The 15,253-nt window shown below is 35.8% G+C and overlaps 1 protein-coding gene across 2 annotated transcripts in view; it reads left to right on the forward strand.

The window, feature by feature from the left end:
* The window catches only part of LOC113045045 (potassium voltage-gated channel subfamily KQT member 3-like), a 33,873-nt gene that overhangs the window by 6,792 nt on the left and 11,828 nt on the right, over positions 1-15,253 (forward strand). For both annotated transcript variants that reach the window (XM_026205164.1, XM_026205163.1), the window contains 3 exons: positions 14,159-14,249; positions 14,329-14,455; positions 14,986-15,158. In XM_026205164.1, coding sequence (XP_026060949.1) covers positions 14,159-14,249; positions 14,329-14,455; positions 14,986-15,158 — 391 coding nt within the window. The remainder of the gene's footprint in view (positions 1-14,158; positions 14,250-14,328; positions 14,456-14,985; positions 15,159-15,253) is intronic.

Here is a 15,253-nt window from a genome sequence, read left to right on the forward strand (position 1 = left end):
AAACATATATGACACAATGAAATAACTTTCATAAACATAGTTTAAAATATTATAATTTCTTTATTTTTGATCACATACTATATATTTATAGTACATGTAGAGCGAGAGAGTATTAAACATTGTAATTCATTTCAATTATTTGCTTTATTATACAGTATATATAGTTTAAATATTGTAATATATTAATAGATATTTTCAATAATTAATCATTTGATTTTCAGGCTGCACCTCTAGAGGCGAAATTAGCTGTATTGCAGGATGGGTGAGCCAACTATTGGTAACTTCCTCTAGATAATTGCTTCAGTTGTTCCCATAGTGATGGGGTGCTTGTGGACTATCAGCTGATATGAGCAAATTATATTCAACCAGCACAATATTTATGTCTCTGTCTGGCATCTTTAAACTTTGACAGGTCAAAGTCAAAATGTGATGGGGAGTTGTGTAGTGAATAAAAGAGAATAGTATAGAGTTTGTAAATGCCTCATCAGTGAAGTGATATAGTGATGGTGGGTAAGGCTGGGCAGTATGTAGAGTTTGTACGATATATCGATATATTTTATTTTAAGTGATACGGTGATTTATATCGCTATACAGTATTTTGATAGGAGGCTGGGTGCTAAGAAAATATAGTGGAAGACACAGACTGAGCTGCTGCAGAGAAAATGCATCATCCAATCTGTTCTAAACATGTGACTAGCTTTATGTTAAGGGCTTTAAAAACTTGTAAGAGACAGTATAGTTTATAGTTTCGTTCTGTATAGTTTAAAGCGGCTTGCCCCGTCAGATGTTCTGACAGAAAGGCCGCTGACAGAGACACTACCCTGTTTAATGTGTTTGAGATGTGCCATTTTCCTTTAATGCATTACTTACACGTTACTGGTATACTCTCTGTCTGCAAATGTTAGAATGTCATGGAATATTTCCATTTTGCGGTCAGAAATGTATAAGCCCTCTGCTTTGCAATTCTCTGCTAAGCTTCACAGACTTCATTTAGAAAGAGCATACATGCCAAACAGACTGAGCACAATAATTCTAAAGAAAATACAAATTTTGTGTAAATATTTGTAGTTGGACAATAAATGTGACATGTAGATTTTTAAACCAACAAGTAAGTGTATTAGTATGATGGGGAAGTTGTGGGCTAGTGTTTAGAGAGTTTTACTCCTAACCCTAAGGCTGTGGGTTTAAGTCTTGGGCCAGCAATACCACGACTGAGGTGCCCTTGAGCAAGGCACCAAACCCCCAACTGCTCCCTGGGTGCCACAGCATAAATGGCTGGCCACTGCTCCGGGTGTGTGTTCACTGCTGTGTGTGTGCACTTTGGATGGGTAAAATGCAGAGCACGAATTCTGAGTATGGGTCACCATACTTGGCTGAATGTCACTTCACATCACACATCCCTTGACATATATATGTTGCTGATATAGATGTTATATATATCGAGATATATTAATTTTTGTTCATATCAGCCAGTCTAATGGTGGGACGGGATCAGCAGAGCTGCTTAGCTTAAGAAAAAAGAGGGTTTTATTTCATATGTCCATTATACTTGCTCTTTAAAATTTGACAGGATTTGTCTGATTTTTAGCATTGAGTTCTCACTTTGACTTTGGCTATTGATAAGTGACCACCAACGTACAAGAGTGAATTTTAAAGCATATCTCAGAATGCAGAAATTCCTTGATCTTTATCTCACGAAAGAACATTACGCTTTTCTTGAACACACAGAAGATTAAGCTGTCAGCTTGACGCATAAGGCTGATTTACTCTGAAGATTAAGATGGTGACGTTAGTGTTGTGAAGAGTCACTGGCTTAATTAAACTTTCCATGTGCTTCATTAAAATAAGTTTTGGAAAGGTGTCAGGCCATGTATGAATAATGGTTCAAGCAGACTAAGTCAGGGTAATGATGATTAAATGAAACCACGCACTTATGTTACCTTGGATATGTGAAGTCAAAACCTTCAGTTGGACTGAGTTGTAGGATCTGAGCATAGCTTGTGGGTAACGGGCCAAGGCCAATGCCTGCACTCTTGGCTAGAAACTCTAAGTGGAATTTGATACTGGCAGCTACATCACACTAACACAAGGAGCTCAGCAAATACATAACGTCAGAATTTATGGAGGTTGAATATGACAAGCTGCACCATTTCCGAATGGGATGGAGGTAGCAGTTTAATGGTTTAAGATCTGAGCTGGTAATCTGAAGGTTGATGTGGATTGATTCATAAAGTGGAGAGCTACTGGTATCCTCCATCACAATTTCACCCTTGAGAAAAGCACTTCACCAAGGGTTGCTCTGGGCAGGCGTTTCCTGTCATAAATATATTGTTAAGTTGCTTTGGGTAAGAAGGTGTCAGCTGAATGACTAATAAAATAACATGCTGTATGGATTCAAGAGGGCCAATGAGGAGTGAGTTGCAGTAAACCAGTCTAGTAGCGGGTGGCTGCCGCAATGCAACGATAACTGAAGGTCAGTTGGACATCTAGGATCCTGGTGGTGATGGCTGTATGACCTTCAACCCGTAGAGATAAAGAGGACATGTGGGGGAGGTTTTGACTGGTTCAGAGGGGAGCTCAGTGTCTTTCCAGTTTCACTGCTGATTAATGTTGATTCACAGCTTTCTACAGTAAACAGAACTGTCTACTCCTATTCAACATGGAGTTGATCCCACCTAATCCATACTGTCCATTGATCCAGCCGTTATCCATAACTAGAACAAATGTATATTTAAAGGAACAGTCTCCACATTAATTTTCAAACAAACCCTGAATTTAAAATATGTCATATTTGTTTTCAAGACAATCCATAAATTATTTGGTGCAATTGTACCCAGATACAAAGTCTTATGTTTTTTACTTCTTTCCCCACCTGGGTTTTTTGTTGTTGTTGTTTTTTTTTTTTTCTCAAGTTGCCAGCCACCACCAGCTTTTTTATTTATAATTTTAACAAAATTTTCATGAGCCCCAGAATATTTGTTGTATGAATATGTTAAAGAAAGAACCGAGCCTCTGGTTTAAAAAAAAACAAACATTTTGTTCTAGCTTTGTACATTCATTTTATCATCGCTTGGATGTGGGCAAAGCAACATTTTGAACAAAAAGCTGAAAAAATTATGTTTTTGTGAAAGACTATGCCTGGATCGGATTCAGAACAATTATCAAAACACAGAAGGAGTAGATTGAAAGCTTAGTCTCATAAATGACTGAAATTTAGTCAGTGGCAGGGAAAGAGTTAAAAATCTTGCAGTCCCCGAAATTACTTTTACTAAAGTGTAGCCAACATACCTTTTTAAGAGTATTGTACTGTGAAACTTCCCAAGCTGCTCATAATTTAATAATACAGTTAAAGCTGGAGTATGTTTTATTGACTGTACTAAAGCATAAAAATACTATGTGTTTACAGATAATCTACAATTTACCCAATATGATTTTGACACCCCAGGTTGCCAGTTAGTGGAAAATACAGCGTATTGCAGCCATGGAAGCTAGCAAATGAATTGGGCCAGAGATCATAGATTCTATCCAACCTAAATAGCCACGACATCCAACTAAATAGCTCTGTTATCTGAGCAATATAAAAATGCGGATAAATCAACTCATCAACTTACAGTTTAAGGTTCATAGCTTTCCATTGTTAATTGCGCTCATTCCTGTTGCGTGTCCTCAAACTGGAAACCTGCATAAGCGTGGAGTCTGAGGAGGAGCAGGCAGAAGAAACAGCTCTGTCCAATATTTAGAATTTGGCCTGCAGTACTCATTTCAACTGCTAGCTGGGATTTCTATGCTATTCTAGCTGTTTCTGGCTTCAGATAATTAACTCAATTCAAATAAAAATTTGTAAATTCGTTTTCTTACAGTTGCAACAGGTGATTTACTTAAGTTTCCTTTTGCCTAAGCAGCAGTTTTACAGTGGGATGAAACTGAAAACACTAACGGCAGTATCACCTCACACATTTGCAGAAGGTGCAAAGTCTCTTCCTCCTGAAACTGCATTACCCAGCATTCTGAGGCCACATGGTGATTCCTCACCTCTAGTTGGCCTCCTCGGCAAGTGTGTGTAAGTGTGTGAGTGTGACCTTCTGAGTCAGATTAAAGGTTAAAGGATTTGTTTCTCAAAGTGAAGGAAAATCCATTTATGTCATATATGTATAGCTCTAGGCCAGTGTACTCTGTCTCTTTCTTTAACACACAAACACTTAGAATGTGGAGGTGTAAATATGTTTGTGTGAGCGCACGTGCTGTGTGTGTGCGCTCTCTGCAGTTCTGTAATTCACAGATCATTTTATCACGGCAGGTTGTTATGTTAGTCAGTGAGAATGGAAATGGCGTGCTGTCAGATTGGGAAATCCCTTTGTGTGTGTGTGTGTGTTCAGATATGTGCCAACAAAATAACGTGTTCTTCTTTTTGCTTAGCAAGCTTGTTTGTCAAACTGAATTAAATATGCTGGAGAAGGTGGTTAGCTCACGGGACATGGTGCTCATCTGGACAGCTTGAGTTTAAATATAACATTTCTCATTCACGTTCCCTCCCTTTCTTCTTATGATTTAACGTCCTTCTCTCTTCTGAATCTATAAATAAAAGAGACAAGAATCCACAAAAAGGTGTGCATAACAATAATTCTTTGCAACAACCAAATATACTCCAGTTATAAGACTGAATTGTGGCTTTTACAAGTAATTTGGTTTGTAAGCAAACATTGCTTTCTCCTGGAAACAGATTCTCACTATAATATGTGAGTAGATGTTGCCTGAAGCAAGGTGCATTTTTTGTGTGTTGCTCCACTCACATATTCCAGTCCTCATGTCATCTTATGTCTATAGTCTGTTTTCATTAGTGGGACATTTCCCATAAAAGAGGCCAAGAATTAAATGGCAGTTTGCTGATAAAATCTTTAGCCTAATAGCCTAGTATTATTAATATTTATTGCAAAATAGTTAAATGGACATTGTTTGTACTGTAGTTGGATTTAAATTGAAATACAAGTAAAATTATTTGAGATTCAAAGACATTCATTAGTGTATTTCAATAATATATTATTTTTTTGATATGAATGACACACTGAAGTGATATTTCACCGCAAAATAAATAAATAAATACAAATAAAAATCTGTCATCATTTTACTGATCACCCTAATGTCATTGTAAACCTGCATTACTTTCTTTTGTGTAACTTAAAAGATATGTGAAAGACAGTGGTGTCCAAACATAGATTTTTATTGTAAAGGAAAAAGCTTTTTCAATTTATTCATGTTTTATTAACGTTTTATTATGCATTTAACATATAGGGCCCTATTTTAACGATCTAAACACAAAGCGCACAGCGCAGGTGCACTCAGGGCGTGTCCAAATCCACTTTTGCTATTTTAACGACTTTATTTAAACAGGTTGTCCCTACTCTCTTAATGAGTAATGGGTGTTTTTTGGGCGTAACATACAATAAACTAATCAGAGTCTCATCTTCCATTCCCTTTAAGAGCCAGTTGCGCTCGTGCCATGACGGATTTGCTATTTACACGGCGGAATTTGGCAAGCGCAAAGACAGAACGCGTCTCCAAGATAAAACGGAGCCGCTCATGTGCAAGCAAATAGATAGCCTAATTCTGATACATGTGAAGACTATCCATTATGACATGTAGGCATTTTTATATTTAATTAGCCTACAAAAAAATTCTTATGCATTGCAATCCTTAAATTTTTGGCATGTTTGTGTGCTGCTGTGCATCCCTGTGTTTAATAAGAAGCGTGTACGAGCGTTGTGGACCCGCCGATACTAACACGCTCTTTAAATAACAAAGAAAAAACATTGCGCCAGATTTTAGACCAGGTTTGAGTTGAACAGGGAGATGTGAACGGTGCTGGACTGAAACTAGCAAACACACATGGGCTGCTCCTTGTGTCGCATTGCACCGGGTGTATGATAGGGCCCATGGATGATTTTCAGAAACTATAGATTATACTGATAAATATTTAAAATGTGAGAGAATTTTATATGTAATTTTTTTTATATATTAAATTATATTCATTTTTTTTAGTAAATGCTGGAAACTGTAAACAGAATGTCATGCTATGGTGAGATAAACACACGGAGAAGATGAGGTTGAATGCAAATCTCCTTTAGATGTTGGCATTTTCTAAACCTGTTAACTTTTAATTAATCCGGAAAGTAAACTCCTAAAGACTCATCAGTACAGCAAAAGTAAAAGTAGGTACTCTCTGTATAGGTGGATGTAACCTGCTGAATACAGAATTCGTTTGAAGCATTTGAAGGGAGGCATAAAATGATCTACCACTGATTGATCTTGCTGAGTTTAATGAGGCCATGAGCGCCGACTCTGCCACACACACACACACACACACACATATATATATCTGCCTGAGTCAGGTCTGTGTGTGTAAAAGAGTCCCCAAATGTACTGGACAAGCAACCAGGTCCAGTTCCCTCAAGCTCCAAATCTTTGCCTACTTTGACAGAATGACTTGCAGTAAGTCAGAAATGCTGCTTGTCATGTGAAAGAAGCGGTCATTCAGCAGACCTTTTTATCCAAAGCAGCTTACAGAACATTTATTACAGGGACAATCTCCCAGGTGCCTTGCTCAAAAGCACAGCAGTGATCGCTCATGAGTCATTCTGCTTTCTGGCTCCGAGTTTTATGCGGCATCACCTTTCTAAGAAGTTTTGTCGCTGTAAAGTACTGGTGAAGTAGTGAATATGGTCAAAAGTGAACGGCTTGATGTAAGGCCATCAGGGGATTCCTTCCTGTTTGGAGCTCTTTATTAAATCTGTTCTGTATATGATCTGTTCATTTCTTCCATATATTTAAGCTAAAAGCTCTGCCAAATCATATTCTAATCTTATTCTAGTTTTGCTTCAGGACACCCAGTTCAGGATTCTACGTTAGTGAATCAGTGGCTATGCAAAATAACTGTAAAAACATCTTTAAAATCAAATATTAGTTAATTAAGTTTCTGCATTATACAGCCCTGCATCTTGAAAAAATAAAATAAAATCCCCCGGGGGCATGGCTTTATTACTGTAGTAACTCTGTAACATCACATCCTTTGTTTTTCTATCAAATGTATTCTAACTAGTTGGTTGAACTAAAATATTTGGATATATTATATATATTATAAATGACCTCACGTTAGCATCAGGTTTGGGTTAGTTCACCCAAAAATTAAAATTAAGCCATAAATTACTCACCCTGAAGACATCCTTGGTGTATATGACCAATTTGAAGTTATTTAAAAAATCGTCTTTGATCTTTCAAGCTGTTTGATGCCACTCAATGGGTGTTGCAGTCCATCGGTCCATGAGAAGTTTAATAAAAAAGTGTATCCATGAAAAAAAGTGTTTTACATGGCTCCGGGGGGTACAAATTTGTACAAAAGCTCTTTGACTTTTGAACTCAGAATAACTTTATTTGTCAATCTTACTGGATCTAGTTCAATAGAACGTGATGGGGATACTGGAATAATTGTATCTATTTATGATGTATCTATTTATGATTTATTTATTTAAATAATTGTACTTTTACGTGGCCAAAAAAATGCAATAATTTGGTATAGATGCTGCTAATCACCATGTGTATTTATTAATTATTTTTAGTTTTATATTCTTAATGCATGTTGGAGCATTTTTTCATTAGATTTTATATTATTATATTTTTAATACTGATTTTGTACAGTAGTACATGTTTTAGTTTTAGTGTAGTTTTCATTGAGCAAAGTGAAATTAAATCTTGTTGATACATGCATCCCACATGTACAGCTACCTACCTACCAAATAACATGAAAACATTGGACATTTTTTATACTTGGTCTATAGTTTATGTCACTGTCACTAAAACTATATGAACTGTTCTGGACACTTTTAACTTTTGCTTCACAGAAGAAAATGTCCTTAAGTCCCATTCTACCCTGTGCTTTAATGCACTTCTCAAAATAACAAAAAGCTGTCAAATGTCAAAAGTTTCAGTTTTAATGCCAAGAAGAAGTAATGTAATTTAAATAACCAAATCTGAAAAGGAGTGAGAAAATATTTTCAGTTAGTCTATTTCATGTAATTTAATACCACTGAATTGGATCAAATAAGATCTTCACCTTTGTTAAAAGTGAAAATGCTATGAAATGCATCATATTTTGTAAGAAAAAAAAGAAAAGAAAAGTGTGATTGGCGAGAGCAATATTTTTGGAGTAAGAAACAATTGGCCAATATTGATGTCGGTCAATGTTATTTATATTTATGTTTATGAATATTATGCAAAATTATTCCAACACTGACTGGATAGGAAATTGACTGTTTAATGCAGTTGGTATAGCCAATAGTTCATCTTACAAGCAATTTTTATAATAATTGCAGTCATTTTATTGCTAGTTTTGAAAAGAGCAAGTCATGCAACCTGTCCATGTTGGCCTGATGCTAACTGTGCACGTTATATGGTTAGTTGCATTTTATTATTTGGATTTAGGATTTTTTTATAGTTGAGTAGAAACATGCAAAGTGTGTTAATAGTAGTGAATCAAATGTTCGCTGAAGAGTTTGTCTTTAGATGTTTCTTTAGATATGTCCACTTTTAAAAACTTGTTAAAGCGTTTTCTCCGATCAAACAGAAGCATTCAAATGTATTCTATGGAGTAGAAAATGGATTTAATTTGATTTAAAAATAGCATCTTTCGATATATCTCAGTCTTTTTCTCTCTTTATTTGCTATAGCCACTTTACTGCCTCCTCAAGCACACAGTCATGTGACATGTATCCATGGTAACATTGCCTTGTGCAGCGGAGGAGGGCTGCTCAACTGTCTGCCGATGAACATACACACTTCCAGCATATTTACACCACTCAGCCTCCTCACCGCACAGACACACACTTACACGCACTTCTAATTTAAGCAGTTGCTGTGCAACCAACAGCAAACAAAAATAAGGGAGTAAGTGTCAGAGTGTTTCCAAAGCATGACACAGGGATGTACTCCACAGCTTCTGTTGCTCAGCAACTGTCCCAAATTAGAGCCACAGCTAAAAGTGAACAAACAGATTATACCTACACAGGAAGACTGTGTGTTTGGCTTACACATACATTACACCTTATGGAAATGTGGAAGTATATGCGTTTGGTATGTGCATGAGTGATTCTGGTGCTGTAGGCAAGATGGGATATGTAAATGCTCTACCTTTGTTAATGTTGTTTTGTAACAGTACTATCTACATATGTTTGCTAATAAATAAAATACATTATATATATATATATATATATATATATAATTATGCCAACTAAATGGAACAAATGGTGTGTGTGTGTGTATGTGTGTGTGAGAGAGAAATTATTATATTAATAATACACATTTTTTACTATTTATATTAATGTTTAATAGTATGTTTAAATAATTATTTATACTAATTATTTGTATTATTTATTATTTATATCTCTAATGGATGTTTTTGTATTATCACATTGCATTTCTGAAATATTTATTTTAAATTTTTATTAAATATGTATTTTATACATACTATTATATATTTGATATAATATTTTTTATTATTTAATCACAACTCTCCAGTTTAATCTCAGTGGATGTTATCACATTACATTTCTGACCGTTTTTACAGCATTTCACTTGTTTATAGGAAAATTCACAGAACACTGATACTGCCCCTGAGAAAAATTTACCTGAATTGGTCTTGAAATCAAGAAAGAAAAGAAATCTTGTTTGGCAGTTAGATTTAGGAGACTATCACAGGTCTCATATGTTGAATGTAAATGGACAAACCTTTTTTGAGATGAGTGTTCACTACAAAGCTTTTACATGGTCATATGCCCCAATTAAAGAAAAAACTGAAGAAACATTAAGCTACTATAGTTTGGAAAGGGTTACAAAGTCCATTTCTTGGCCTCTGTTGAACCACAGTGCAATCCATTACCTGCGAATAGAGTAGTGGTGAATATTCCCAGAAGTGGTTGACCGGACAAAAATTTCTCCAAGAACATGGCAGCTCCTGAAAGAGGAAGTCTCAAAATTCCCAGAGCAACAGCAGGCATCTCAAGCATGAGCTTAGGTCGGTGTTCAGGACTCAAATCGTCATTTCAGTGGCTGAAAGGAAATTAAAGTAAAGTTTTAGAGTGGCCTAGTTAAAGTTCTGAGTTGAATCCTATAGAGAGGAAGGGGGACGTGAAGAAACAGTTCACACTTGAAGATCTAGTTTGTCAGGGTTAAAAGAGAGTTTTTCAAAGGAGAATGAGCTGCTCAGCAGAGACAAGCAAAGCTCTGAACAAACTTGTGGAGGTGTTTAGTTGCAGTTGTTGTCATCCAAGCAGATATTAGGTTTAATATGGCAGTTACTTTTTCACAGGGCTGATATGAGTGTAGGTACACTATATACATTTTCATATAACAATAATCATTTTTTCTCATTTAGGTTTTTTTTGTGCAACATTACATTTTGTTTCCAAAACTACAACCATTGAAATATATCTAAAATGCACATTTTTAGTTCAGTTTGTCTGAATAATACTAATAACCCTGCAGCATACGTATTTTAAAATCAGACTAAATAGACCTGAAAAGCAATTTTGGGGGGTTTTGAAGCTCTTGTCTGCACATGCTTGCTGCTTTGTGCTCAGGTCTCCGGTGAGAGCTGTAATCTGCTGTTCCCTGAAATCAGCAGAGAAATACTGTGCTTTTAACATCCACCTCACTAATAACCTCTAATGGTGCTACATCTCTCTCTCTCTCTCTCTCTCTGGCTCCTTCTCTTTTCCTCACAAGTACTACAGAATAATTCACTCTAGTATCCAGCATGCTCTGGAGCAGAACCGCATGGCTGTGTGTGTGTGTATGTGTGTGTTCTATTATAAAGTTTGATGTGTCCTGTTATGACTCACCTCACGTATTGATGCTCCCATTACAGCCAATATGCCCTCAACATCGATCAGACAAACAGCCACACAAGTTACACACACATTCTCCTAGATGCACATGTACACATAACTCTTACAGCATTACCAAGACAGAAAACAGGTATAGGGAAGCTTCCATGACAGACCCTCTCGTTCCAAGACATGCATGCAGTATTTTGGGTTTCCTCCACTTCTGCATTTCTCTTGAACTTTATGTTTTAGACCCAAAAAGAGACTGAAATAAGAAATACTGTAGAATTTTGTTCTGCAGAATAGAGTATATCCCTCGGGAACAGCTTATGTTCTGAGTTGTGAACAAACGGTCTTTCAGTAAAGTTAATAAAATGTTAATTGAAAGTTATCTGGTATTTTTCATAGAAAATTTTTGGGAAACGTTTAGTTGGACATACGTCTAACATTTTATAAATGTTTCTGCTTTTTTCAGAATGTTCAGAGAACATTTACATAACATTCCCATAATGTTTAAAAAATAATAAAATGGAATGTTCCCTTAAATGTTCATATATAACCAAAATTAATTTTTTTTGAATATTTAAAAAGCTGGGCCTCTATGGTAAAGTATAACAGTAGAAGATTAATTAGTAGTAAAAGCACTGATCATGTTTACCCCGTGATTAATGTGCATTCTCAAAAAACATACCTTCTCTCTGCATGCCGATGGTCTTATTTGGTTTTTAGTTAAAAACTACACACTGCATAGTTGCGTTCAATCTGTGGAGTATAAAATGTTCCCAGATTTTATTGTGTCCACTTACCAACTGAATCACTATTGATTGGTGTGAATTGCTCTCACCAACCTCTATATTCAAAAACATCTTTAACAATTCTTTGTAAACAGCACTGAGTTTGTCATTTTATAAAAAATAAGATTTTCCTTGATGTTTTTGGATAAAAGAGTCTGTGGAAACATACTGGAACTTTTAAAACTTCCTGTCATTCCAAAAAGAGCTTTTATGAAGCCAAGCTGCACAAATGACTCGTTATAAACATCCACAACTTTATCAGACAAATGAAAGCATCCACACGTGATGATGCCTATAGAAAGATCAGACACTTGTTGCTGAATTTTTGTTTTGTGTTTTTTTGTCTTATGTATCTTGTTTTTTTTGGGATTGTGTTTTTAAACGTTTTAGTATTTTTCCACAATTTTTCTTTTGTTTTGCTTTTCTTTGTTTTTCTTTGTTTTTTTGTTTCGTTTTGTTTGCTTGTTTTTTTTTTTTTTTTTTGCTTTGCTTTGCCGTTTCGTTTTTTGTCATTCTCTATATTGGGTAATTCTTTCATTGAAACCAAGCTGCAGAAATGATTGAACTCACGGAGAATGTCCTCAACTTTGTAACCTCAGACAAATGAATGCATCAGCACATGACTATCAACGGTTACACATCAGTGATGCCTGCTGGCTGATCACATATGATACATGTATCTTGTTGCTGGAATGCAGTCATCTGATTTGATTATGAAATAAGACACCACCATTATTTTTCAGGCTTTGACATAATAGACCTCACAAACATTTGATTATGTAATATTATATGCATTGCTCACCTCACACCAAAAATTCCCTGTGAAATGTAAAAAAGGCACACAAATGTCTAACAATAATTATGCAAAAATTATTTGTTTTATTTTTTGTATTTTAAATAATAATAACATATTTTTTATTGTGTGGATAACACTTTATATGTACAGATATTTATCTCAAAACACATTCTCTTTATAAATTTTAAGTCTAGATAAGTTATATATAATCATATTTTTTTATAATCATCTCTACATTCTAGGTTGTTGAGCAGTTTTATTTCTTAATAGCCCTTTTCATTAAGAACATCATGGTTTTTTACAGCACCCTGAGAGTCGTGGCATTCCATCGTTCTGTTGAGGGAAGCATTGCTCTTCAAGAAAACCCTGCACACTTCAGTCGACACGCAGTAAAAGAGAGAGCTGTATCACCCTTATAGGTTCATTGTGTGCTGATGCTAAAAGCTTTCACTGGAGACCAGATGCTGAGCATGTAGCAGTGTGTATGGCTGTGTATATGTGTGTATGATGAAAATGTGTAACCATGGAAACAGCACAGATATAACCAACAAATGTAAAACCATAGAAACTGCCAACAGGTCAACTGATGAATAGAGTGAGACAATAAGGGAAATATGTGAGTCTGCATGTGTGCTCTGCTGGATGCCACACAGTACAACTAGATTCCCAGACGTAACAAAACAACACTGCAGAAAACAGCATCTGAGGGCAGTCACATGCATACACAAATCATTACACACCTTTATTGGTTGGAGGCTGATCTGAATGTAAGCTTACTGTCGATTGTAAGAAAGTGTTGGACTGAATAGTTCTACAGAACTGCATACTTTACCAGAGATAGGTATGTAATTCCACTAGAATTGAAAAAAAAAACGTTTTGAAAAATGAGACATACATAGGCGAATAATAAGATAAGCATTGATTTATCACATAGATAGGAATCATTTTTAATTTGATGCCAACTTGGATTTTGCTGAAAATGGTCTTCTTCACTCTTACTCTATTATGCTTCTTTTATGGTGTCTTTTTTGTGGAGCATGCAAATCATATTATGGGTTTCTAAAGACGTGTGGGCGAGTAAATGATGACAGAATTCAAAGTTTCTTTTCAGTTCTCATAATTAAATATCCAGGTAAGCGAGCACACCATGCGTCTTTGTCCGGCTTGATATTCAGGAAGGAAATTGAATGAGCATCCTATACAGAATACAGCAGCACCAAGTTTCTGACTACCTGATGTAAAAAAATTAAGCTTTTAAACCTTACCAGCTCAGCATCTGGTAATAGGATTTGTGTGCAAGTGTTTGTGTGAAGGGAAGTATATTCACCAGCCCCCTCTGCTGGTAAAATTATACCATGAGCGTTTATATCTAAAGGTAGCAGGTCTTTCCAAGAAAAAAAAAAAAAAGAAAAAAGATTTTATCATGACTCAGCTAAGGTATCCATAGCAACTAAAAAGATCTTCAATTCCATTTTCCCCCCACAGCTCTATCTATCTATCTATCTATCTATTTATCTATTTATCTATCTATCTATCTATCTATCTATCTATCTATCTATCTATCTATCTATCTATCTATCTATCTATCTATCTATCTATCTATCTATCTATCTATCTATCTATCTATCTATCTATCTATCTATCTATCCACACACTGAATGAAGCTCCTGCTCACTCTCTGTTTTCTGAATTTCTAGGTTTCTGATTGTTTTGGGATGCCTGATTCTGTCAATTTTAACAACGTTCAAAGAGCATGAGAAAGATTCGGCTCACTGGCTGGTGATTCTGGTGAGTGTGTGCCTTCTGTTCATAGTCTGTGAGATTGAATGGTTGAGAGGAATATGACTTAATGTTTCTCGTCCTGTAGGAGACATTTACAATCTTTATTTTTGGAGGCGAGTTTGCATTGAGGATATGGGCCGCCGGCTGCTGCTGTCGATATAAGGGCTGGAGAGGACGGCTCAAATTCGCCCGCAAACCGCTGTGTGTCTTGGGTGAGTTAAACACACTGACCCAGACAAACACAGTCACACTGGAACATACACGCACAGTATGCACATACTCAACTACATTCAAACATTTGGGAGTTTTTTTTAAATAAAGTCATTTAATTCAGCAAAGACACATTAAATTGATCAAAAGTGTTCTATTTCAAATAAAAGCTGTTTTCTGAACTTTCCATTCATCAATAATCCTGAAAAAAATGTGTTACAGTTTCCATAACAATATTAAGCACCACAGCTGCTTCCAACATTGAAGATAAGAAACGTTTCTTGAAAATTAAATCAGCATATTAGAATCTTTTCTGAAGAATCATGTGACACTGAAGACTGGAGTAAAAATGCTGAAAATTCAGCTTTGCCATTGGAGGAATAAATTAAAATTTAAAACATATTCCAATAAAATTGTATTATTTTAAATTGCAATAATATTTCACAATATTACTATTTTTATTGTATTTTTTTTATCAAAATACATGCAGCTTTAATGAGCATAAGAGGCTATATGTTCTCTGTGTTGTCAGATATCTTTGTACTGATTGCTTCGGTGCCGGTGGTTGCTGTACGAAACCAGGGAAATGTGTTGGCCACGTCGCTGCGCAGTCTGCGCTTCTTGCAGATCCTTCGAATGCTACGAATGGACCGCCGCGGAGGTACCTGGAAACTGCTGGGATCTGCAATATACACACACAGCAAGGTATTCTCACACATGATGTGATGTACGCCAACAGGTCATTCCCTCTTGATCAACATCTAAGAGCACGTCTTGCTTGTTCAAATCATGTCAAGCAT

Source organism: Carassius auratus, chromosome 27 (genome assembly GCF_003368295.1).
Source record: "Carassius auratus strain Wakin chromosome 27, ASM336829v1, whole genome shotgun sequence".
In the NCBI taxonomy this organism is placed as follows: Eukaryota; Metazoa; Chordata; class Actinopteri; order Cypriniformes; family Cyprinidae; genus Carassius; species Carassius auratus.